This window comes from Gorilla gorilla, chromosome 10, assembly GCF_029281585.2.
Source record: "Gorilla gorilla gorilla isolate KB3781 chromosome 10, NHGRI_mGorGor1-v2.1_pri, whole genome shotgun sequence".
Taxonomy (NCBI): domain Eukaryota; kingdom Metazoa; phylum Chordata; class Mammalia; order Primates; family Hominidae; genus Gorilla; species Gorilla gorilla.
In genome coordinates, this window is record NC_073234.2 from 137,384,535 (window position 1) to 137,408,417 (window position 23,883).

General features: G+C 44.1%; 1 protein-coding gene across 9 annotated transcripts in view; it reads left to right on the forward strand.

The window, feature by feature from the left end:
- CFAP251 (cilia and flagella associated protein 251) overlaps window positions 1-23,883 on the forward strand; it is an 83,730-nt gene that overhangs the window by 24,417 nt on the left and 35,430 nt on the right. For 7 of the 9 annotated variants that reach the window (XM_031000713.2, XM_031000714.2, XM_055358215.1 and 4 more), the window contains exons 6-15: window positions 197-308; window positions 558-638; window positions 6,647-6,724; window positions 9,435-9,485; window positions 12,114-12,328; window positions 15,053-15,247; window positions 16,249-16,499; window positions 16,920-17,071; window positions 18,570-18,743; window positions 19,960-20,144. In XM_031000713.2, coding sequence (XP_030856573.2) covers window positions 197-308; window positions 558-638; window positions 6,647-6,724; window positions 9,435-9,485; window positions 12,114-12,328; window positions 15,053-15,247; window positions 16,249-16,499; window positions 16,920-17,071; window positions 18,570-18,743; window positions 19,960-20,144 — 1,494 coding nt within the window. The remainder of the gene's footprint in view (window positions 1-196; window positions 309-557; window positions 639-6,646; window positions 6,725-9,434; window positions 9,486-12,113; window positions 12,329-15,052; window positions 15,248-16,248; window positions 16,500-16,919; window positions 17,072-18,569; window positions 18,744-19,959; window positions 20,145-23,883) is intronic. The other 2 variants (XM_019038785.3, XM_055358214.1) reach the window with 1 other exon arrangement.

Consider the following 23,883-nt stretch of genomic DNA (forward strand, 5'->3'; position numbering starts at 1 on the left):
TTTCCGACGCTCATCCATGTCATAGCATGCATCAGTGCTTCATTCCCTTTTATGACTCAGAAAGATTCCACTGTATGGATAGACCACATTTTGTTCTGTTTTGGAGAGGTTTGGGCTGAGCTCAGACCTGCCCTGGGACTCTCTGGGAAGCCAGGGAGACCTCAGCAAGTGTCGCCCCCCTTGTCCTGTTTTGCAGTATTCCTGTGCACACAATATTTGACAGCTGCCCTGAAGGGAATGGCATCAGGGCCATGGCCATGACCCACGACGCCAAGTATCTGGCAACCATCTCAGATGCTGAAGTCCAGGTAAAGGCCCTGGCCCTTTGGGTCAGCATCAGCGAGCTGGCCAACCTGTGCAGCGTGTCCCCATGGGCAGCTCTGTTCAGGCTGGGCTGCGTGATGTCTGTGATATTCTCAAAAGACCAGACTCCACAGCACAGAGTCTGGGCCTCTGTCCTTAGTTACTTGAAGTTTTGGGGTCACCACAAGAGGTGTAAGTTACTTCAGCAGACCTCACAGACCTTCTCATGACCCTCTCTCTACTGTCACCTACAGAAGGTATGCATCTGGAAGTGGACTTTGGCAGTGGATACGCCAGCATGCACTCTCGAACTCCCCACAGAGTACGGTGTTCAGGTGAGTTCAATTGGAGCCTGTAAACATCAACCTGAAGTTATACAGGTGCAAGGCCAGGCTGGGCGAGGTGGCTCACACCTGTAATCCCAGAACTTTGGGAGGCTGAGGTGGGTTATCACTTGAGGTCAGGAGTTCAAGGCCAGCCTGGCCAACACAGTGAAACCCTGTCTCTACTAAAAATACAAAAATTCCCTGGGCGTGGTGGCGCATGCCTATAGTCCCAGCTACTTGGAAGACTGAGGCATGAGAATTGCTTGAACCTGGGAGGCAGAGGTTGCAGTGAGCCGAGACTGCGCCACTGCACTCCAGCCTGGGTGACAAAGTGAGACTCTGTCTCAAAAAAACAAAAAGTTCTACTGATGCCAGGCCAAAACCTACTTTTTGTTTCAGTAGAGTTGTGTTATGTTGCAGTAGAGTGTTTTTGTTTGTTTGTTTTGTTTTTGTTTTTGTTTTGAGACAGAGTTTCGCTCTTGTTGCCCAGGCTGGAGTCTGGAGTGCAATGGCACGATCTCAGCTCAACACAACCTCTGCCTCCCAGGTTCAAGCGATTCTCCTGCCTCAGCCTCCCGAGTAGCTGGGATTACAGGCACGTGCCACCACGCCTGGCTAATTTTGTATTTTTTTAGTAGAGACGGGTTTTCTCCATGTTGGTCAGGCTGGTCTTGAACTCCCGACCTCAGGTGATCTCCCCACCTCGGCCTCCCAAAATGTTGGGATTACAGGCATGAGCCACTGCACCCGGCCTCAGTAGAGCTTTTAAAACCCTTTCATTTCCTGATCTCGTTTTACTTGAATATAATAGCTAATATTTTTCAAGCACTTATGTTCCAGAGTCTGCTAAATTCTTTACTTACATTATCTCACATAATCCATGCAAACATGCTAGCAAAAAAGATACTAATATCTGTGGAATACTACCATTAATTATTAAATAATTTGTCTAAAATCACCCACCTGGCAGTCTTTCTTGTTCTAGAAGTGTGCTCTTAACTACTTCGAACCTTGTAAAACTAACTCTGAGGAGTATAGGGAAGTTATCATTATTGCTCCCAACTTGCATGAGGTGACTTGCCAAGGACACCCAGAAAGTTTCTATCAGGTCTCCTTATTTCCTGGGTCACTGCTCCCTGCTTTTGTGACTTGTCTCGTTCATCCTTGCATGCTTCATTTGTCATACATTTATTGAGTACCTGTTCTGTGCCAGGCACTGTGGTAAGTACATGCCTGACTTGCAGGATCTAAAATCCAAACAGAGGGTTTGGGTGACTAGACTCAGCCAGGGAAATATGGTTATGCAGCCATATGTCCATCTTCTTTCCTTTCCCCCCAACATTCCTCTTGCTCCTAAAAAATTTTTTCTTTCTCCTTAAGGTTGTGTTAACACAGTAGCCACCAACCATATGTGGCTATTTAGGATGGATTTTTCTATTGCTGCAAAAAACACCATTGGGGTTTTGATAGAGATAGTGTTGGATCTGTAGATCACTTTGGGTGGTATCATCATCTTCACAGTGTTGTCTTCCAATCCATGAGCATGGGATGCCTTGCCATTTATTTATGTCTTCTTTAATTTCTTTCAGGGGTGTTTTGTAATTTCCAGAGTTCAAGTCTTCACCTCCTGGTTAAATTTATTCCTAAGGATTTTGTGGTTTTTTGATGCTATTATAAATGGATTTGTTTTCTTAATTTCTGTTTTAGATTGTTCATTGCTAGTGTATAAAAAGGCAGCTAATTTTTGTATGTTGATTTTGTAACTTGCAACCTTGCTGAGTACACATGGTGATTTAAATTTAAAATGATTAAAATGAAAAAAAATCTTTTTTGAGACAGGGTCTCACTGCTGTCCAGGCTGGAGAGCAGTGGCGCGATCTCAGCTCACTGCAGCCTCTGCCTCCTGAGCTCAAGCAGTCATCCTACCTTAGCCTCCTGAGTAGCTGGGACTACAGGTGCACACTATCATGCCCAGCTAATTTTTTAATTTTTTACAGAGACAGAGTTTTGCCATGTTGGCCAGGCTGGTCTCCAACTCCTAGGCTCAAGCCATCCACCCGCCTCAGCCTCCCAAAGTGTTGGGATTACAGGCGTGAGCCACCACACCTGGCCCTCTTCTTCTTTTTGCTATGCTTTCTTCTTGGGTATTGTCATCTATTCCCAAGGCTATTTACTTCCAAGACATATCCTGAAATCTTTCCTCTCCTTTCCACCTCTGTTGCTACCATCCTAGTCCAGGCCACAGTCACCTCTACCTGCATTATCTGGCTCGCTGGTCTCTCTGCGTTCACTCTTGCTTCACTCTCTAACAGTCTTCCCACAGCAGTCAGACTGTTTTTTTTTTTTTGTTGTTGTTGTTGTTTTGTTTTGTTTTGAGATGGAGTCTCATTCTGTTGCCCAGGCTGGAGTGCGGTGGCACGATCTTGGCTCACTGCAACTTCTGCCTCCTGGGTTCAAGAGATTCTCCTGCCTCAACCTCTTGGGTAGCTGGGACTACAGGCACGTGCCACCATGCCTGGCTAATTTTTTGTATTTTTAGTACAGATGGGGTTTCACCATGTTAGCCAGGATGGTCTCGATCTCCTGACCTCATGATCCGCCCGCCTTGGCCTCCCAAAGTGCTGGGATTACAGGTATAAGCCACTGTGCCCGGCCAGAGTGTTATTTTTATTTTTCATTTTTATTTATTTATTTATTTATTTATTTTTGAGACAGAGTCTTGCTCTGTCACCCAGGCTGGAGTGCAGTGGCGCAATCTTGGCTCACCGCAAGCTTTGCTTCCTGGGTTCACGCCATTCTCCTGCCTCAACCACCTGAGTAGCTGGGACTACAGACGCCCACCACCACACCCGGCTAATTTTTTTGTATTTTTAGTAGAGACGGAGTTTCACCGTGTTAGCCAGGATGGTCTCAATCTCCTGACCTTGTGATCTGTCTGCCTTGGCCTCCCAAAGTGCTGGGATTACAGGCGTGAGCCACCGTGCCTGGCCATATTTTTAAATAATTAAAATATTACATCGCTCCTGTACTTAAAATCCTTCAGTAACTTCTCATTGTCCTCAGAATAACATTAAAATTCCATGACATGTGGCCTCCAAGGTGTGATCTGATCCCTCCATCCATCTCCTAATGTCTACCATCCTGATTATTGTTTATCAGTTTGCATTTTCCAGAATTTCATGTATAATAAATGGACTCTGTTTGCAGAGAGCTTTGGTTTCTTCTACTCAGTTTTGTTGTTGCATGTATCAGTAGTGTATTCCTTTTTATTGTTGAATAGTAGTGCATTGAATAGGTGTGTAACTGTTTATTAATTCACTATTAATGGACATTGGGTTGTTTCCTGGTTGTGGCTATTGAAAATAAAGCTGCTGTGAATGTTCATGGACAAGTCTTTATTTTTGAAGGAGATTTTCCTTTGGTATAGAATTCTAGAGTGGTAGTATTTTCTTTCAGCAGTTCATATCTTCAAGGATGTGATTCTGTTGTCTTCTGGTTTCTACCATTTCTGTTGAAAAGTCAGCTGTCGATCCCTATTTTGAATGTTGTGTGTCTCTCTCCTTGGCCTCCAGCTGCTTTTACAGATTTTTCCCTTGGTTTTCAGCAGGGTTTTTTTTTTGTTTTTGTTTTGTTCTGTTTTTGAGACAGGGTCTCACTCCATCACCTAGGCTGAAGTGCAGTGGCACAGTCACTGCTCATTGCAGCCTTGACCTCTTAGGCTCAAGTGATTTTCCCACCTCAGCCTCCCAAGTGGCACCATCACACCTGGCTAATTTTTTTTTTTTTTAGAGATGGGGTCTCGCTGTGTTGCCCAGGCTGGTTCCAAACTCCTGGGCTCAAGTGACCTTCCCACCTCAGTCTCCCAAGGTGCGGGGATTATAGGCGTGAGCCACTGCTGCACCAGCCCCAGCAGCTTTTCAATGATGTGTCTATGTGGAAGTGGGTATGTTGTTGATTTTTGTAAAGCTTATCTTTTAGGATTTCTTGAACCTGAGATGTTATATCTCTTCTCAGTTTTGGAAAATTCTCAGCCATTACCTCTTTACACATTTCTTCTGCCACATTCTTTCTTTATTCTCCTTCTGGGGCTCCAATTACATATACGTTAGACCTTTTCTGGTCTTGTCCCACTGGTCTTTTATTTTCTTTTCTGTATTTTCTATCCTTTCATCTGTTTCTGCTTCAGTCTGAATGTTTTCTACTATAATTTGTCTTCCTTTCCTGCTGACTAGTTCTTTCTTTGGCTATATCTAAATTTTTGTTAAACTGTCTATTAAGCATTTTAAATCATTTTTTCAGGTCTAGAATTTCCATTTGATTCTTTTTTAAGTAGAGCTATCTGCTGAGATTCCCCATCTTGTCCTCTACTTCCTGCATGTTAATCCTGTGATTGTCTAATAACCCCAATGCTCGGATCTCCTGTGGCTTATTTCTACTGATTGCTTTTTCCCCTTGGTTTTCAGTCATTTGGATGGGTCTTTTTTCTTTTCTTTTCTTTTCTTTTTTTTTGAGATGGGGTCTTGCTCTGTTGCCCAGGCTGGTCTTGAACTCCTGGCCTCAAGCGATCCTTCTGCCTCAGCCTTGCAAAGTTCTGGGATTCCAGGCATACACCACAGCGCCTGGCCTGGATGTATCTCTTTAATATGCCCGGCTATTTTTTACTGAATGCCTGATGTTGTGTTTTTTAAAGTGTAGAAATAAATTTGAGGCTTGAGATGACTTTGTCCAAAGAAGACTGACTTCTGCTCCTTAAAGGCACTTAGCAGAGTGGTCAGCTTAATCTAATCCGAGCTTGAGGTCGTTTGAGGCTGATTTTCAGGCTTTGTGAAGTCTGCCTCATGCACTTGCTTTTGCCAGTTCCTTACCCTACCCAGGCTTTTGTGCTGTTCTGATATGAATTCTCAAACACTGGCATTAGTAGTTTACACCCCTGTGGTATGTAACATTCATAAAATGTTCAGAAAATGATAGGTAAGGAATAGGCGTGGAGACGGGGTGGAAATGGCAGAAATGGAACTTAAAAAGCTTTTCTCCAGCCTGTCCCTCAGTGCTGTCTCCTGCAGCCCTTCTCCCCAGGCTGTAGCCACCCACCTCCCATGCACATTTCAAACACATACCCCATGGCTCCCCAGGAAGAGCTTGCTTTGTTGTTCTTGCTGTGACTGTTTGGTTTCTGTATTTAAAACTTTCCCTCACTTCCATAGTTTCTGCAGGGTTGGTTTTTGGGAAGGGAGCCAGCAGCCCATGCTATTCACCATCTTGGCAGGAATTAGAATCCCCTTCCAATATCTTGCATTCATTCCAAGATATTGTGTGGCCCTGTCAAATTTAGAAATGTATACGCAGCAGTCTTTATCTAAAAGGATACAGAATAAAGGTTATTGGTGAATACTGGTTTACTTTTGATTGTTCCAATTTATTTTATTATTATTATTGTTATTATTTTAAATTGACCACTATCAGAAAAGCTTGTTATAGCCAGGCGCAGTGGCCCACACCTGTAATCCCAGCACTTTGGGAGGCTGAGGCAGGTGGATCGCTTGAGGTAGGGTTCAAAACCAGCCTGGCCAACATGGTGAAACCCCGTCTCTACTAAAAATATAAAAATTAGCTGGGTGTGGGGGCACATGCCGGTAGTCCCAACTACTCAGGAGGCTGAGGCAGGAGAATTACTTGAACCCAGGAGGTAGAGGCTGCAGTGAGCTGAGATGGCGCCACTGCACTCCAGCCTAGGCGACAGAGCGAGACTCTGGCTCAAAAAAAAGAAAGAAAAGCTTATTCTAATTTATAGATGATGAATTATAATAGATCAGACTGGAAAGGGAACACATTTGACACTGTTTATTTTAATCACCAGTATTTAAGTGATATTCCTATATTTTTAACAAATGCCATATCTTTTCTGTTTTATATTCCTACTCATTTGTTTTAATTAAAATTATTATTTAATTTTAACATTCAGCTTAACCAGAAACAGAAAATTTATCATTAATGTATTTTCATACTTTATATTTCAGAACTACGTTACTTTTAACCCAACAAATAATAAAGAATTGGTGAGCAATAGTAAAACACGGGCAATATATTATGCATGGGTAAGTAGAAATATTTTGATTTGTTTTAAATGTGGGTAGAAGTATGTGTTCATTCTTTGAGTACAAATGTTTCAGTAATGTAACAATATAGTATCTCTACTTAGGAAGCAATGAATATATATTAAAATGTTTTTATTTAACTATAGTATTTAGTCCCATTAGAAATTAGCATGTTAAATCAAAAGCAAATAATTCAATTTTATTTATTAAATTTTATTGAAGTAATGAGGCAAATGTTTATTTGAATTTATTTAACAAGACTAAAATACAAGTTTTATGGTTTTTTTGGAGATGAGGTCTCGCTATGTTGCCCAGGCTGGCCTCAAATTCCTGGGCTCAAGTGATCTTCCCGCTTAATCCTCTCAAGTAGCTGGGATTAGAGGGGTGAGCCGGCCACACCTGGCTGTAAAATACAGCAGGTTTTTTTTTTTTTTTTGAGACCTCGGTCTTTTTTCCCTTTTAGAAAGGAATTAGCAAACAGATTAGTGATACATATACTGACACAGGGCAAAATCATGAGAATAAAAAACATTGAGGCTGAGCACAATGGCTCATGACTGTACTTCCAGCACCATGGGAGGCCAAGGCAGGAGGATCACTTGAGGCCAGGAGTTTAAGACTAGCCTGAGCAACATAACAAGACCTCATCTCTACAAAAAATTATTTAAAAAAATTTAACAGTGCATGGTGATGCATGCCTGTAGTCCCAGCTGCTCAGAAGGCTGAGGCTGGAGGATTGCTTGAGCCCAGGAGTTTGAGACTGCAGTGAGCTGTGATGGTGATGGTGCCACTGCACTATAGCCTGGGCAACAGAGTGAGACTCTGTCTCAACAAAACAAAACACAACAAAACAAAAAATGTTTCAAGTTAAACATGGAATAGCTATGTGACTCAGCAATTCCAAGGTAAGATGTAAAAGAATTGAAAAGAAGCATTCAAACAAATACTTCTACACAAATGTTCACAGCAGCAGCAGCAGCACTATTTGTAATAACCAAAAGGTAGAAATAAGCCAAGTGTTCATCAACTGATGAGTAGGTAAACAAAATGTGGTCTATCCATACAATGGAATGTTATTGTATGAAGTACTGATACATGCTGTGACATGGATCAGCCTTGAAAGTATGATGCTAAATGAAAGACACCAGACACGAAAGTCACATGTTGTATGATGCCACTTCTATGGAATGTCCAGCATAGGCAAGTCCACAGATACAGAGTAAACTGGTGGTTTTCAAGGCTTGGGGAGAGACGGAGTGGCTGCTTAATGGGTAAGAGATTTCCATTTGGGGTTATGAAAATGTCTTGGATCTAGATGGTTGCTCAGCATTGTGAATGTATGAAACACCACTGAATTGCACACTTTAACATGGTTATGATTAATTTTATGTTAAGTGAATTTTACCTCAATAAAAAATTGTAAAGCAAAACCAAAACACATTGAGTCACTGATTGTGAGTGATAGTCATTATTTAAGATATTTATTGGCCGGGCGCGGTGGCTCACGCCTGTAATCCCAGCACTTTGGGAGGCCGAGGTGGGTGGATCACGAGGTCAGGAGATCGAGACCACGGTGAAACCCCATCTCTACTAAAAATACAAAAAATTAGCCGGGCGCAGTGGCGGGCGCCTGTAGTCCCAGCTACTCGGGAGGCTGAGGCAGGAGAATGGCGTGAACCCGGGAGGCAGAGCTTGCAGTGAGCCGAGATTGCACCACTGCACTCCAGCCTGGGCGACAGAGCGAGACTCCGTCTCAAAAAAAAAAAAAAAAAAAAGCTATTTATTATAGTTTTATTTTATTTTATTTTTGAGATGGGGTCTCACTCTCATCCAGGCTGCAGTGCAGTGGTGCGATCTCAGCTCACTGCAACCTCTGCCTCTCAGGTTCAAGCAATTCTCCTGCCTCAGCTTCCTGGATAGCTGGGATTACAGGAACCTGCCACCACAACTGGCTAATTTTTGTATTTTTAGTAGAGATGGGGTTTCTCCATGTTGGCCAGGCTTGTCTCAAACTCCTAACCTCAAGTGATCTGCCCGCCTCAGCCTCCCAAAGTGCTGGGATTATAGGCGTGAGCCACCATGCCCAGCCGATTGTGACTTTACATAGTACTTAATGCAAATTCGAATTCTCTATTAATAAGGCTTTAAAACTTTAATAAATACCTTAAAGTCGGCTGCAGTGGCTCACGCCTGTAATCCCAACACTTTGGGAGGCTGAGGTGGGCGGATCACCTGAGGTCAGGAGTTCGAGACCAGCCTGGCCAACATGGCAAAACCCCATCTCTACTAAAAAAAAAAAATTTAGCTGGGTGTGGTAGTGCGCTCCTGTAATCCCAGCTACTCAGGAGGCTGAGGCAGGAGAATTGCTTGAACCCAGGAGGCGGGGTTTGCCGTGAGCTGAGATCGTGCCACTGCACTCCAGGCTGGGCGATAGATGTGTTTCTGTTTGAAGACACCTTATTTAATATAGAACTCCATCTCAAGAAAAAAAAAGTCATAATCATTTATGGCATTTTTTATATTTTTTATGTATTTGCTTTTCTTTCAGAATGTTTTTAGATATTTCCCAAGGCAGCAAGTTCTCTTACCTGTAGAAACTGCAAATTTCTGACCTTGTTTAGATGTATTTGTTTTGCTTTTATTATTAATGCAGTTCTTCCTTTGGAAACTGGGTCTTTTTGAGTAGTGATTATTTTTTTCCTCTTATCAGTATGAAGAGAGGGATACACTGGCTCACAGTGCCCCACTTTTAACTGAAAAAGTGAGTATGCCTATTGCATTTTTGTCCATCAGATTTTGTGGAGAATAAATATTTATGTGCAAGCTTAGCTGCTTCGGGCTACTCTTTGTACATCATGATATTAAGCTACTGGGAAATAATTTGAAAAATTTTACTTGGGTCCTGTATACATATTGAATTGTCAGTTGAAAATAATGTAAGTATTGTTAAAAATAAATTTTTTTTTTTGAGACGGAGTCTTGCTCTGTCGCCCAGGCTGGCGTGCAGTGGCGTGATCTTGGCTCACTGCAAGCTCTGCCTCGCGGGTTCACGCCATTCTTCTGCCTCAGCCTCCCGAGTAGCTGGGACTACAGGCGCCCGCCACCACGCCCGGCTAATTTTTTGTATTTTTTTTAGTAGAGATGGGGTTTCACTGTGTTAGCCAGGATGGTCTCGATCTCCTGACCTTATGATCCACCCGCCTCAGCCTCCCAAAGTGCTGGGATTACAGGCGTGAGCCACTGCACCTGGCCCTAATACAATGTTATAAAAAGAGTTATTGCTGTGAGAAAATATAAAAACGTGACGGCTTTTAGAATGTGTATGTGCATATTGACAAGGAATCAAAGTTGTGGGGGTGCAGTGGCTCTCATCTGTAATCCCAACACTTTGGGAGACTGAGGTGAGAGGATCACTTGAGCTCAGGAGTTTGAGACCAGCCTGGGCAACACAGGACACAGGCTAGACTTTGTTTCTACTAAAAAAAAAAAAAAAAAAAAAAAAAAAAAATTGCCAGCCAGGGTGGTATGAGCCTGTGGTCCCAGCTACTCGGGAGGCTGAGGTGGGAGGATCACTTGAGCCCAGGTGGTCAAGGCTACAGTGAGCTGTGTTTGTGCCACTGCATTCCGGCCTGGGCAACAGAACAAGACCCTGTGTATAAAAAAAAAAAAAAAAATGAATGAAACAGTGTAAGTAGAGTCGTTGAACATGAGTGGATCCCTTATAAAGCTGCTCAGTTTCAGAATAATACATGATATTAGGTATTTAGATGTTTAAGAGCCAATAAGAGGGAGGTGAACCAGATGTTGAGAAAACATTTTATCTTGCCTGCTTACTGCAAGCTCTTGTGTCTGAGGTGGAACTTGAGTCATCTCCTGTAGCATTTTCTGCATTTGCTGCTCATGTAACCTGCTCTCAGGGAGCACCTGATGATGAGTTTTCTGCATACTTGCTTCTCTCTCGGTATGATTTGTAGAAATTTATTTAAGAGGGCATGCCAAAAGACAAAAACAAAAAATAAAAAGTTGAGATGGATGGGCACAATGAGATTATTCTGTCTGCAGACTTGTTTTTCATAAATGAAAGTACTAAAAAATACCGTCAGTTCTCATTATTGTTGGTAGTTATGTTATATAAAGTCTCTGTAAACACCAAATTAGCAGATACTTAGCTATTGCTCTTAAGGGAAATATAGGGGTAGGTTTCTGTGAGCCTCTGGTCACATTTTCACCAACTGATCAATACATAAGCTTGTTTTATGTGTATTTCTATTTAAAGACACTTTATTTAATATATAACATTGATTCATTAACATTGAGCTCATGGCCAACAGCACTATAACTCATGACTTGAACAAAACTCATCTAACCTACATATTTTCTCCATAAAGCACCTCACAGCATTCTTCTGCTTAGGAACACTAGACAGCACTTCAGCACTATGTTTCGGGGTCAATTTAAATACTAAAATCACCAAGAAAAATGCAAACAACCAAAAATGCAAACAACATGGCACTAAATAGACCATGAAAAGGACACTTGTTTATAGTCAGAGCTGAGACAAGAAGGCAGAGCATTGCCCTGCCTGCCCTCAACTGGAAATGTGCATGTTGAGTGAGTAAAATTATTTGTCACACTGCACATGCACTTCTGCAAATGACCGTGAGAGTGCTGCAAGTATTGATTTTGGGATTACAAATCAATTCTTAAAGTAGGTAAATTTGCAAATACAGAATCCACAAATAATGAGCCATTTGAAATGATAAAAATGTATTGAAACAGTGCTGCTCTTAGAAAGAACTTGGTGCTCTTGCTTGACTAATTATTATTTTACTATTCCTCTTGTGTTCAAGTCAGAAGAGGTAAACCTTAGGATCTTCTCTGTATTATTAGAGAATTGGGCAGCATAGAGAATAGGGCATTTCTATGTACAGTGCTTAAATATTTTCTACTGATGGGAAAATATGATCAAAGGAGGCTGGAATAATTATTTTATGCTATTTTATAACCAGAGCGTGCTTTGACTCACAACAGGCATTAGTTTCTTCACCAGTCTCTGAAACCTCCATAAAAGAAGTTTAACAGGTATAAACAGTGATTAACCACTCTCTCGTTTGCTTTAAACAAACAATGTAATTGAACAGAGTACATAACCCTTCACTTGCTCTTAGCAAACTTCCAGAGGTTCAGAACTGCCTGGACCATGGCAATTCATGGGAGACGGTTTTAGGGATTGTTTTCTTTTTCTTTCTCTTTTTCTCACTATATTTCAGCATAGCATTATAAAATATCGTGTTGATAAATGCTTTGTTTTATATTTATTACCAACAGTAACTATAACCTTTCAAAATATTTATTACCAACAGTAACTATAACCTTTCTTTTGAAACAGACCTTCAACAAGCTTGTGGGAAAGTTTAGCCAGTCCATCTTTCACTTGAATTTAACACAAATACTCTCAGCCACAATGGAAGGGAAGCTGGTTGTCTGGGACATACACCGCCCACCCTCATCTGCCTCCACCTTTTTGGGCTTTCCCTATATCAAGCCTTGTAAATTGGTTCATTTGCAGAAAGAGGGTATCACAGTACTTACCACAATTGATAGGTAATTTTAACTTAATTAAAAGATAACTATGGATAATTATAAAAATATTTAAAATTGTTATGGGAGGTTGGGCACAGTGGCTTACACCTCTAATTTCAGTTCTTTGGGAGGCTGAGGTGGGAGGATCACATGAGCCAGAAGTTCAAGACCAGCCTGGGCAACATAGTGAGACCCTATCTCTACCAAAAAACAAAGAGAGAGAGATGGGAGGACTGCTTGAGCCCAGGAGTTCGAGGCTGCAATGAGCTATCATTGCCACTGCGCTCCAGACTGGGTGTTAGAGTGAGACCCTCCTGTCTTAAAAAAAAAAAAAAAAAAAAAACCTCTTTTGGATGTATATGCATATTTTGTATATGCATAAAGTATTCTGGGGAGAATCATAATGAACTGGGAACATTGGTTGCCTCTGAGGAAAAGAACTGAGAACTAAGATCAGGGATGGGGGTGGATTTACTTCTTTTTATAGTTCCATTTATACTAATTGGATTTTTAAAAAAATCATGAGCATGCATTATGTTTAAAAAATCCCTTTGTGTCGATGAAACAAAAAGGAACTAGATTTTTTCTTCTGTGCTAATTGGATGGATTTTGCACCCAACATTTTACATGCATTAAATGTAAGAAAATAATTTGAATAGCTGTATTATTTTTGTCTGATTACAAGATAACATTTACAGCTGGGAGCGGTGGCTCACGCCTGTAATCCCAGCATTTTGGGAGGCCGAGGCGGGCGGCCTCAGGAGTTTGAGACCAGCCTGGACAACATGGTGAAACCCTGTCTCTACTAAAAATACAAAAATTAGGCAGGTGTGGTGGTGTGTGGCTGTAATCCCAGCATCTTGGGAAGCTGAGGCATGAGAATCACTTGAACCCAGGAGGCAGAGGTTGCAGTGAGCCAATATCTCACCACGGCACTCCAGTCTGGGTGACAGAGCGAGACTGAGTCTCAAAACAAAACAAAAATATTTACCCATTGTGAGAAGATCAAATGCATCAAAACTCTGTCTTAATTAAGACAGAGTTCTCATTTCAGCTGGGTCCCTTCCTTGCTGAGTGACCTTGAGCAAGGAACTTAACCTTGTTGAGCCTCTATTTCTTCATCTGTAAAATGGGCATAACAGTACTATTTCTCTCAGAGTGGTTTTATGAGGATTTCACGAGATATGGATGCACATGCTTGGTGCAGGGGAACCCTAGGTAAATGGTGGCCATCGTCAGTGTGTGAGAGAAGTTCCCGAAGGTGTGGAGAAAATTGCCTAGTGATGGGGACCCTGCCCATATGGTTAGAGTCGCTGGGCCATCTGCTTTCAAAACGCCCATTTGCTTCCATTCGCCTTTCTTTCAATGCAGGGGAACAATGAGGTCTTGACATGGTTTTACAAAGAGAAATGCAAATTGTCACCCTCACTCAGTGGAGCGAGAAGATAGAACTGTAGTTGGCCATGCAATCAACCTTTAATCGGTTGGGGTTTAGGATCCAGTGAAGACCAGGCCTGGGTTCTCCAAGTTAATAAAACCTGGTCAGGACCTGGGAGTCCAAGAAGGAAAAGGTCTCTGAAAATACTTGGTCAGTATTGCTGCTTCTGTCCAGCAGAGGGCAGTGACAGATGTTCAAGCCAATTAGCCCACCTGCCTTGCTTATTAATCAGAAACCTCATTTAACCACTCTGCATATGTAAGAGAAAAATCCTCCTCATCTGCCCTCCGTGATTAGAATTATGTCAAAGTCTTTTTTAAAAAGCCCATTTGGGATGGATCCAAGGACTGGAAATGAAAGCCATTTTGTCACATGGCACAGCCTTCTGCCGTGATGACTGGACAGGGTTTTATGATCACACTAACAGTAGTGCCTTCCTGTAAAGTGGCTAGTGTGCCATTGCCAGCCTGCATGATTTCGGAGGGCTGGTGAAGCGATTCTCTCCATTGTCATCTGTAGTTATATGGGGAGTGTAAATCCTTGTCCACCGCCATTGCGTATGGCTGATCTTGGAGGGCAGGGAAGAACTAGCAGAGAGCATGGACTTTGCTTTAGATATACCTGGGTTCCTTGCATAGTCAAGCCACATGGCCCTGATAAAATTGCCAGGTATAAGTATGTCCCATGCAATATATGGGATGTACTTACACTAAATTTTTTGTTTGTTTGTCTGTTTTGTTTTTTGAGATGGAGTTTTGCGCTTGTCACCTAGGCTGGAGTGCAGTGATGCAATCTCGGCTCACTGCAACCTCCGCCTTCCATGTTCAAGCGATTCTCCTGCCTCAGCCTCCCGAGTAGCTGGGATTACAGGTGCACACCACCACACCTGACTAATTTTTGTATTTTTAGTAGAGGCGGGGTTTCACCATGTTGGCCAGACTGGTCTCGAACTCCTGACCTCAGGTGATCCACCCGACTCGGCCTCCCAAAGTGCTTGGATTACAGACGTGAGCCACCACACCCAGCTACACTAAATTTTTTTAATGCAAATTTTCAAATGTAACTGGGTATCTGTATTGTTATCTGCTAAATCTGGCAACACAATGCCCTGAGCAAATTTCTTAACTCTCTGAAAGTTAGTTTCCTAGATGTAAATTGGGATAACAGTAAAATCATTCTCGTTGGGCAGTATTAAATTAAGTTTTTGCAATGCCCCAGAATCCAGAGCCTGACATGTAATTTGGTATTATATAGATGCTACTTGTTATTATTGCTATTTGCAAAACTGATGTTATTCTCCATTTCAGCTACATTGTCACAGGTGACATTAAGGGAAACATTAAGTTCTATGATCACACCCTGTCTATTGTTAACTGGTACAGTCACTTGAAACTGGGCGCCATAAGAACTCTGTCCTTTTCAAAGACCCCAGCAACTCCTCCTACTGAGAAATCAAACTATCCTCCTGACTGCACTTTAAAAGGTGACCTTTTTGTCTTAAGGTAAGTTGTTAATGAATCTAGTCATTAGAATGGTTGAAAAATGATCACTGTCTTCTTTAGTTTGCATACAGTGGGAGGTTCGTGTTGTTCCTGGGATATCTCCCTGGCTGATTGTGATAACCATTGGATCATTTAAAAAATTAATTAAACATAAGGCCAGGCGTGGTGGCTCACGCCTGTAATTCCAGCACTTTGGGAGGCCAAGGCGGGTGGATCACGAGGTCAGGAGATCGAGACCATCCTGGCTAACATGGTGAAACCCCATCTCTATTGAAAATACAAAAAATTAGCCGGGCGTGGTGACGGGTGCTTGTAGTCCCAGCTACTCGGGAGGCTGAGGCAGGAGAATGGCGTGAACCCGGGAGACGGAGCTTGCAGTGAGCTGAGATAGCGCCACTCTACTCCAGCCTGGGCGACAGAACGAGACTCTGTCTCAAAAAAAAAAAAAAAAAATTAATGAAACATGACTTTAATATTAAGACTCTTTAGTAACTGGAAGCTGGAAAGTCCTGATCCCTGATCTCTCACCTCTGTTGAGTCTGGAGTCTTTTGCTGCAGGTTGGTCTCTTTTCTCTAAGCTGAGCTTGTCCTAGCCACTGCGGTTAAAGGCACTGGATAATTAATAGCCATAACATTTCAAGACCGAATTATCTGTGAGTCTGCTTAATTACCCTTGCAGTAGTTACAGGCACATCTGTATGTGTGCACCAAACTCCATATTTGCATACACAAATGAATATTTGCATGTGCAGATTAGCTAATTGTACAACTGACTGTCCATCTGCATACTTAATGACTCAATTTACATGGAGAAAAGTGGGCTTTTTCACTTGCAAATGGAGGCTGTTGGGTATTGGTGGTATATTTTTGGAAATGTTGGGTTAATAATGTCACTAAATTATAGACGACAGAGGCGTTTTATGTGCAATTAGAAGCAGAATAGCTGGCATGCCCCATTCCCTGCAAACACTGATATTGTTTGGTCTCTCCTTGGCAAACAGGAATTTTATCATTGGAACATCTGATGCCGCGGTGTACCACTTAACAACAGATGGGACCAAACTTGAGAAGTTATTTGTAGAGCCCAAGGATGCCATTTGTGCCATCTCCTGCCACCCATATCAACCCCTCATTGCCATCGGGAGCATCTGTGGGATGATCAAAGTGTGGAATTATGAAAACAAACAATATCTTTTCAGCAGGGTTTTTGAGAAGGGGCTTGGAGTCCAGAGTCTGACCTACAACCCGGAAGGTATTTTCATCTTATCAGCCTACCATCGGTTCCACATGGATAGCCCTGAAAGGGATGGATGCACCTGGGCTGGCATAGCTCCAGGAAGTCTCCCCGACTCCAGCCCCCAGCAGGCTGGATGAGGCGCCTTCTCTCCGGGGCTCCCGCGGCGTTCTGGGCCTATCTGTGCGTCTCTGCGCGCTCACCCCAGCAGGCTGGATGAGGCGCCTTCTCTCCCGGGCTCCCGCGGTGTTCTGGGCCTATCTGTGCGTCTCTGCGCGCTCACCCCAGGAGATCACGCGTTTCGGTTCATTTCTCCGCACGGGAGCTTTGTTGAGTTTGTTGCTGTCTTCTCCGCACCCAGAACAAAGCCTGGCACAGATTCAACATCTCTTGAATGAATGTAATCCTTTTCCATCGTTCTCTGGCTTGTCATTTCAGGAGCCCTTCTTGGAGCTGGCTTTACAGAGGGGACAGTTTACATTCTTGATGCAATGTCTTTAGAAAATGAAAGCCCAGAGCCTTTCAAATATTCCAGAACCAGTGTGACTCATATAAGCTTTTCCCATGACTCCCAGTATATGGCAACTGCTGTAAGTATTTTCATGGACAACCCATCCAGTGGCTTAGCAATTTTATTTGAAACCAAAAGAGGCCAGACATAGTAGCTAACACCTGTAATCCCAATGATTTGGGAGGCGGAGGTGGGAGGATCATTGGAGGACAGGAGTTCAAGACCAGCCTAGGAAACACAGCAGGACCCCACTGCTACAAAAACATTTTTTAAAAATTAGCCAGGCCTTGTGGCACACATCTGTAGCCCCAGTTATCCAGGAGGCTGAGGCGGGAGGACCCCTGCGGGCCAGGAGTTTGAGGTTACAGTGAGCTATAAGGCAGGTATGTTGGTCTGCCTTTATGTTGGGAGGGAAAAGCAGTGGTCTTCGCTAAACTCCTGTCCTTTCCAGCGCTCTCCATCCTCACACTGGTGCGGCCACTCCTCCGGTTTGTGTACACAACGCTTCTGAAGCCAAAGCCATCTCAGCATACTGTGGGTGCACACAGTCCAGCCTCTGTGTCCCCTCAGGCCAGGCTCTCCCACTCCAACTGGGTTCACTTGCAGCCTTCATACCTTTCAAAAACACATAGCTTTTTTATTGTATGTAGCTGGACAAAGAAAAGGGAGGACAAAGGCACAAAGAGTCAGGCTTTTGGCTTTCCACAGACAGTGAGGGGGCACCTGGAAAGGAGTGTAAAACCATAGTTTCACGTTCATACTTTCTTCCCCGCTACCTTTTCAGTTTTCTGCTTTTAACTTTAATTTTCTTATGTGTAAAATGGGCATTAGGCCAGGTGTAGCTCATACCTGTAATCCCAGCACTTTGGGAGGTCGAGGCAGTCAGATTGCTTGAGGCAGGAGTTCGAGACCAGCCTGGGCAACATGGTGAGACCCCCCCCATCTCTACAAAAACTAATGAAAAAAAAACTAGCCAGGTATGGTGGCGTGTGCCTGTAGTCTAGCTACTTAGGAGGCTGAGGCTGGAGGATCTTTTGAGTCCAGGAGACTGAGACTGCAGTGAGCCGTGATCAGGCCACTGCACTCTAGCCTGGGCAACAGATCAAGACTCTTGTCTCAAAAAAACCCCAAAAAAACTAAACTAAAACTAAAATGGATATTGTTTTACTACTTGCTTGAATAGACTAAGATTATTTTTGAAGAAAATATTCTTAGTATTTTTTTTTTTTTTTTGATAGGGTCCTGCTCTGTTGTACAGGCTGAAGTGCAGTGGTACGACCTTGGCTTGCTGCAACCTCCTCCTCCCAGGTTCAAGCAATTCTTGTGTCAGCCTCCCAAGTAGCTGGAATTATAGGCATGTGCCACCATGCCCAGCTAACTTTTGATTTTTAGTAGAGATGGGGTTTTGCCATATTGGCCAGGCTGGTCTCGAACTCCTGACCTCAGGTGATCCACCCGCCTCGGCCTCCCAAAATGCTGGGATTACAGGCGTGAGCCACCGCGCCTGGCCCATAATGATGATTCTTAATTTACTAAACGTAAAATGGGATAACTCCTTCTCTTTTGCTCATCTTCAGGATAGAAGTTTTACCGTGGCTGTTTACATGCTGGTGGTCAGAAATGGACAAAGGGTCTGGGAGTACTTAGCAAGACTCCGCTCTCATCGCAAAAGCATTCGAAGTCTCCTGTTTGGGGTTTACCTGGACAGCAATGAGCCTAGACTGCTGAGCCTTGGGACAGACAGGCTCTTGGTGAGCTGTTTAGTTTTCGTTGACCTGGTCGCCAGGACTGTGTCTCACTCTTGTGACATCCCTGGCATCTTGCATAGAGCCAGGCCCACAGTACGTGTGTTTGTTGGAGAAAATGAATGCACAGTGAAGGATCACAAACCTCTCCAGGTTGGCATTTTGCCTTAACATGGCTGGGACACCACCTGGGGACTCCTGTTCTGAGTGAGGAGGCTTCCCGGGCAGCGACAAGTCAGAAGGCAAGGAGCGGGGAGTTCCCCATAGCTTGGAAAGAAGCCGCCCTTGCCTCCCAGTGTGCACGGGGAGGGCTGACACTCACTAACACTGTCTTCATGTCCATCAGTTGGGGCCAGGCTGCTACCTAAATGTGAAAACTAGGAGAGGTTGTGACATAAGAGGAAAAGGTAGGGATGGGCAAACGCGATATTACAGAGTCAGGCGAAATGGATTCAACCAGTCATTGTATCTGTCTGTTTTTCCTTCCTCCCTCCCTCCCTCCTTTCTTCTCCCCCTCTCTCCCTCCCTCCCTTCCTTCCTTCCCTTTCTTCTTCCCTCCCTCCCCCGCCCCTCCCTTCTTTCTCTCCCCTTCCTTCCTTTATTCAGTTTCTCCATCCATTCATCCATCTGTCCATCCATCCATCCGTCCATCCACCCATCCATCCATCCATTCTGCCCTGCCCACGAAAGCATACCTGTATGGGCCCAGTTCAGTGGCTGCTGATTTGTGACTGCCAAGTGTTGGGCTGAGATTTAGATATGAATTAGTTCCTAAGATAATAAGTGACACAGTATAACAGAACTGTAAGACGTCAGGTGTGGGAATCAGCTGGATCTAAATTTGAATTTTTGAATTTTTACTCTGCCACTTTTTAGCTATGTGACCTTGGACAAGCCACTCTGAACATCCTTGAACATCTGTTTTCTCATCTGTAAAATGGGCAGAACAGTACTCCTTTGCAGGGAAGTTCTGAGGATGACATGACAGCTGTTTTTAGAGCACTCAGCTCATTGTCTTCCGGGTAGTGAATTCTCAGTACTGATGACTTAGTCAGTGTCAGGTCTAGGCAAGTCTTCTCTTAGGAGACCTGATACCATCTCCCCCAGAACAGCACTGTTGGCTGATAATTATAAAAGGCTGTCACCCAAGAGCTTGGGGTTCCTTAGCTGAGCCTTTAATTTGGCTCGGTCCTCATGTGTGTCCATCTGGGCTCCTCTGCAGATAGAGTATGATCTTCTCAGGAGCTACAAAGACCACCTGGAAGTCCTGGACATTCACCACACCGACCAGGGCTGCTATCCCACCTGCATGGTCTGGTACCCACCACTCACCAGGGAACTCTTCCTGCTTATTTGCAACAGTGGCTACAAAGTGAAGCTTTTTAATGCTACTACCAAAATGTGCAGGTAAGCACCTGGAGCTTCCCATTGCAGGGGGCGTGGATCGAGTTCTCTGCCCCCAACCTGTTTCAGGTCTCCACTTAGGGACCTGCAGGCAGCTTGGCTACTATTATCATCCTCTTCGCTTTGCAGAGGAGGAGACTGAGGCACAGATAACATAAGTAATTCTCACCAAGGTCATGTGGCCCTATGTGGAGGTGAGATGTGCAGAATCCAGGAAGGACACAGACCCTGGGGCCCTGGGAAAGTTGCTAATGCTATCTCCTATTCTCCTCTCATTAAGAAAAACATAGTTTTACCTGGCTACTAACAATTGTTTGATTTTTTCTTACTCTTGGGTCTCAAAGGAGTTTTAACTTTAATTGCTAGCCCTCCTTTGTTTACACCCTGCGTGAGCCAGGTACCATTTTAGGTGCTGAAGATGATGAAAACAGAACAGTTTCCATCACTGTGGAGTTTACATGTTGGCAGGGGCAGGTGATGCAATGGCGTGAACAAGTAGCAAGGTAGTAGGTATGTGGTAATCAGGTCTGTGCAAAGAAGAAAAAAAAAAGGAAAAGGAAAAGGCAGGATAAAAAGATGGGGAGGCAGGGAAGGCCTTGGAGAGCAGGGGACATCTGAGCATCCGGACAGAGACTTGAAGAAAGTGAGGGGGAAGCGAGGGGCGGCTGTGCGGTTGGAGGAAAGACGGTGGATCAGCAAGGGCCAATGAGTGAAGGTGGGAGGCGTCTGGGGTTTGGTAAATGCCGCGAAGGCTGGTGAGGCCAGAGTGGAATGGGCAAGGAGGGGGCATGGGAGAGCGGGTCAGAGGTACGGGCTGGTGCCAGGCACACGGCACCCTGGAGACTCCGGTTCCTTCCCGGGTAAGACGAGAGCTAGTGGAGGGTTTTGAGCAGGGGAGTGACATGTTCTGATTGATTCTTTAGAATGATGTCTGGCTTCTGTACAGAGAGCAGACTCTGGGGCGCAAAGGTAGAAGCAAGATTCGGGAAACTGGTGTGAGAGCTGATGGCGGCTTGGCCCTGAGGGCAGAAGAGAGGGGTCAGATTCTGGATATATCCTGCCGGCAAAGCGAACAGTGTTTGCTAATGGAGGGAACAGGAGGTGTGAGAGAAGACACCTCTCGGAGTCAGAAGAATGGACTGGACCTTTAAAGAGATGAGGAGGACAAGGGAAAGATAGCTTTGAGATAAACCAGGGGTCAGACTGGACAAGGCAAGCTTGAGATGCCTGCTTGGCATTCAGGTGGGAACCCACGAATCAGACTCTGGATTGTGGAGGTCGCGGGAGAGGCTGGGCTGGAGTCAGGAACACAGGATGGTTGAAGGCATGAGACAGGGAGGACACCAGCTGGGGAGCAGGGCATCTGCAGCCGGGGAGCAGGGCGTCTGCTGCTGGGGAGCAGGGAGTCCACAGCCAGGTAGCAGGGCATCTGCAGCCCAGCATCCTAGAGTGGCATCTCCTCCCTCCTGATGCCATCCTGCACATGCATGTGGGCCCCTGTGCTTTGGCCCCTGTGAGCCCTCACAAGAAACACTGACGATTGTGCCTCGAGTGCAGCAGGGCCTGCACTGTCATCCCATTCCCTCATCCACAGCTCTGCTAACTATTCTCCCACTGAGCTTCAGGAGGCTGTGTGACTTGTCCAAGGTCAAGCAGGGCAGGACTTGACCCTTGACCCTAGCCCTGACCCCATCCTCTACTCAGCGCTGTGGGGCCTCGACACAGCCCTGGCTTTGGGATCTTACCTGGTCAGCCCTGGAGGGGAGCTTCTGCCTTTGGTTTGGCTGTGTCTTGGGTATGGCTGGAAAGAAGGATGGAGGCAGGAGAAGTTCGAAGGGAGAATGTTTCAGTGATCCACCACGACCACCACCACTGCCACTGCCACCACCACCAGGAGAAGGAAGTCAGGGAACTGGCAGCAGCTGGCTTAGGCTTGAGGACTATCATGGTTTTGAAATGTATCTCAGATAAGACAGGTCCTCAAAAGGCCAGGACCACCCGGGATTTGTTGTCGTTGTTGTTGTAAACAGTTCTTTCCCAGAAGGCACAAGAAAAAATGACTGAGAAATGCCATGTTTTATGGTAGAGAGAAAAATCCAGGGCAGTTTCCTTAAACGATTAAAACACTGGAAAGCATGTGTAAAGAGGAGTTTTAGAAAGATTTCAGAATCATTGTGCATAGTTTTTAATGAAAACATACTTTTTGGACAAAGAATATCTCTCAGATATGCGCAGTCCTAAGACACTGAATTGGCAGAGCTGGAGAATGAGGGCTGGCAGACCTCGGGCCTGAAGTTCCTGCTAACAGTCATTCACTGGAGGAAAGAGGCAGGAGGGACTTTTAGACACAAAGTTGGGAGCTTCTGCCTATTGACGATCAATCTGAAATTAGCATAAAGCATCTTAAAAATTTTTATCAAGGTGATACTCATGTAACATAAAACGAACCATTTGAAAGTGAACAGTTCAGCTGGGCATGGTGGCTCACACCCCAGCATTTGGGAGGGGCTGAGGCAGGTGGATCACCTGAGGTCAGGAGTTCGAGACCAGCCTGGCCAACATGGTGAAACCCTGTCTCTACTAAAAATACAAAAATTAGCCGGGCGTGGTGGCATGCACCGGTAATCCCAGCTACATGGGAGACTGAAGCAGGAGAATCGCTTGAACCCGGGAGGTGGAAGTTGCAGTGAGGCGGGATTTTACTAGCCACTTTACTCCAGCCTGGGCGACAGAGCTAGACTCTGTCTTAAATAAAATAAAATAAAATAAAATAAAATAAAGAAAGTGAACAGTTCCATGGCATTTAGTACTCATGGTGCTGTGCAACCCCCACTGTAGCTTCAGAGCATTTCCATCATTCCAGAATAAAAGCCCTTGCATAAAGCATCTTGTAAGCTGTAGGAATAAGAAAGCCTCATAACCATGGCTTAATTGGGAAGGAATTGTCTTTTTGTGATAAATCCAAAAGAATTTAAAAATGCATTTAAAAAGATTTGAAAGAACATGAAAAGGCAGTTCACAGGAAAAGGCCAATAAACCTATGAGCAGATGCTCACTAGTATGTCAAAGATGCAAATGAAAACAAGATATCATTTTTTCACCAATCAGATTAGCAAAGATAAAAATGATTGATAGTGCTTAGCATTGGCAAGAGGCTAGGAAAACGGGCACTCTCATCCGCTTCTGGGGGCGGGTGTGAATCAGTGTAACCTTTTGGGAAAGCAATTTGTCACCCTCTATTAAATTTTATCATATCTTCTGACTTCTAGGAATGTAGCCCACAGAAGTACTCACACAGTATGCCAAGACATAAGTAAAAGGATGTCTTGTTTGAAAATATTTTTAAAAATGGAAACAATCCAAATGCCCATTAATAGGGGATCAGTTAAACAATGGTTTGTCAGTACACTGGAACACGATGCTGCTTTTAGAAAAGAAAAAGAATGGAAGAGTAAGACAGCTCTCTGTGTAATGACGTGGAAGTATCTCAAAGATGTAATATGAGATAAAGCAAATTACCAATGAAGCATGAATAGCATAATTCTATTTTTATATAAAATTATAATTACAAAAGAAATTCTTGAGTCATATACACCAAACTCTTACTCATGATTATCTTGGGATAGGGTGCAGCAGTGTGGAGATATAGATTTTCTCCTTCTTCTTCTTCTTCTTTTTTTTTTTTTTTTTTGAGGCAGGGTCTCACTCTGTTGCCCAGGCTGGAGTGCAGTGGCATGATCTC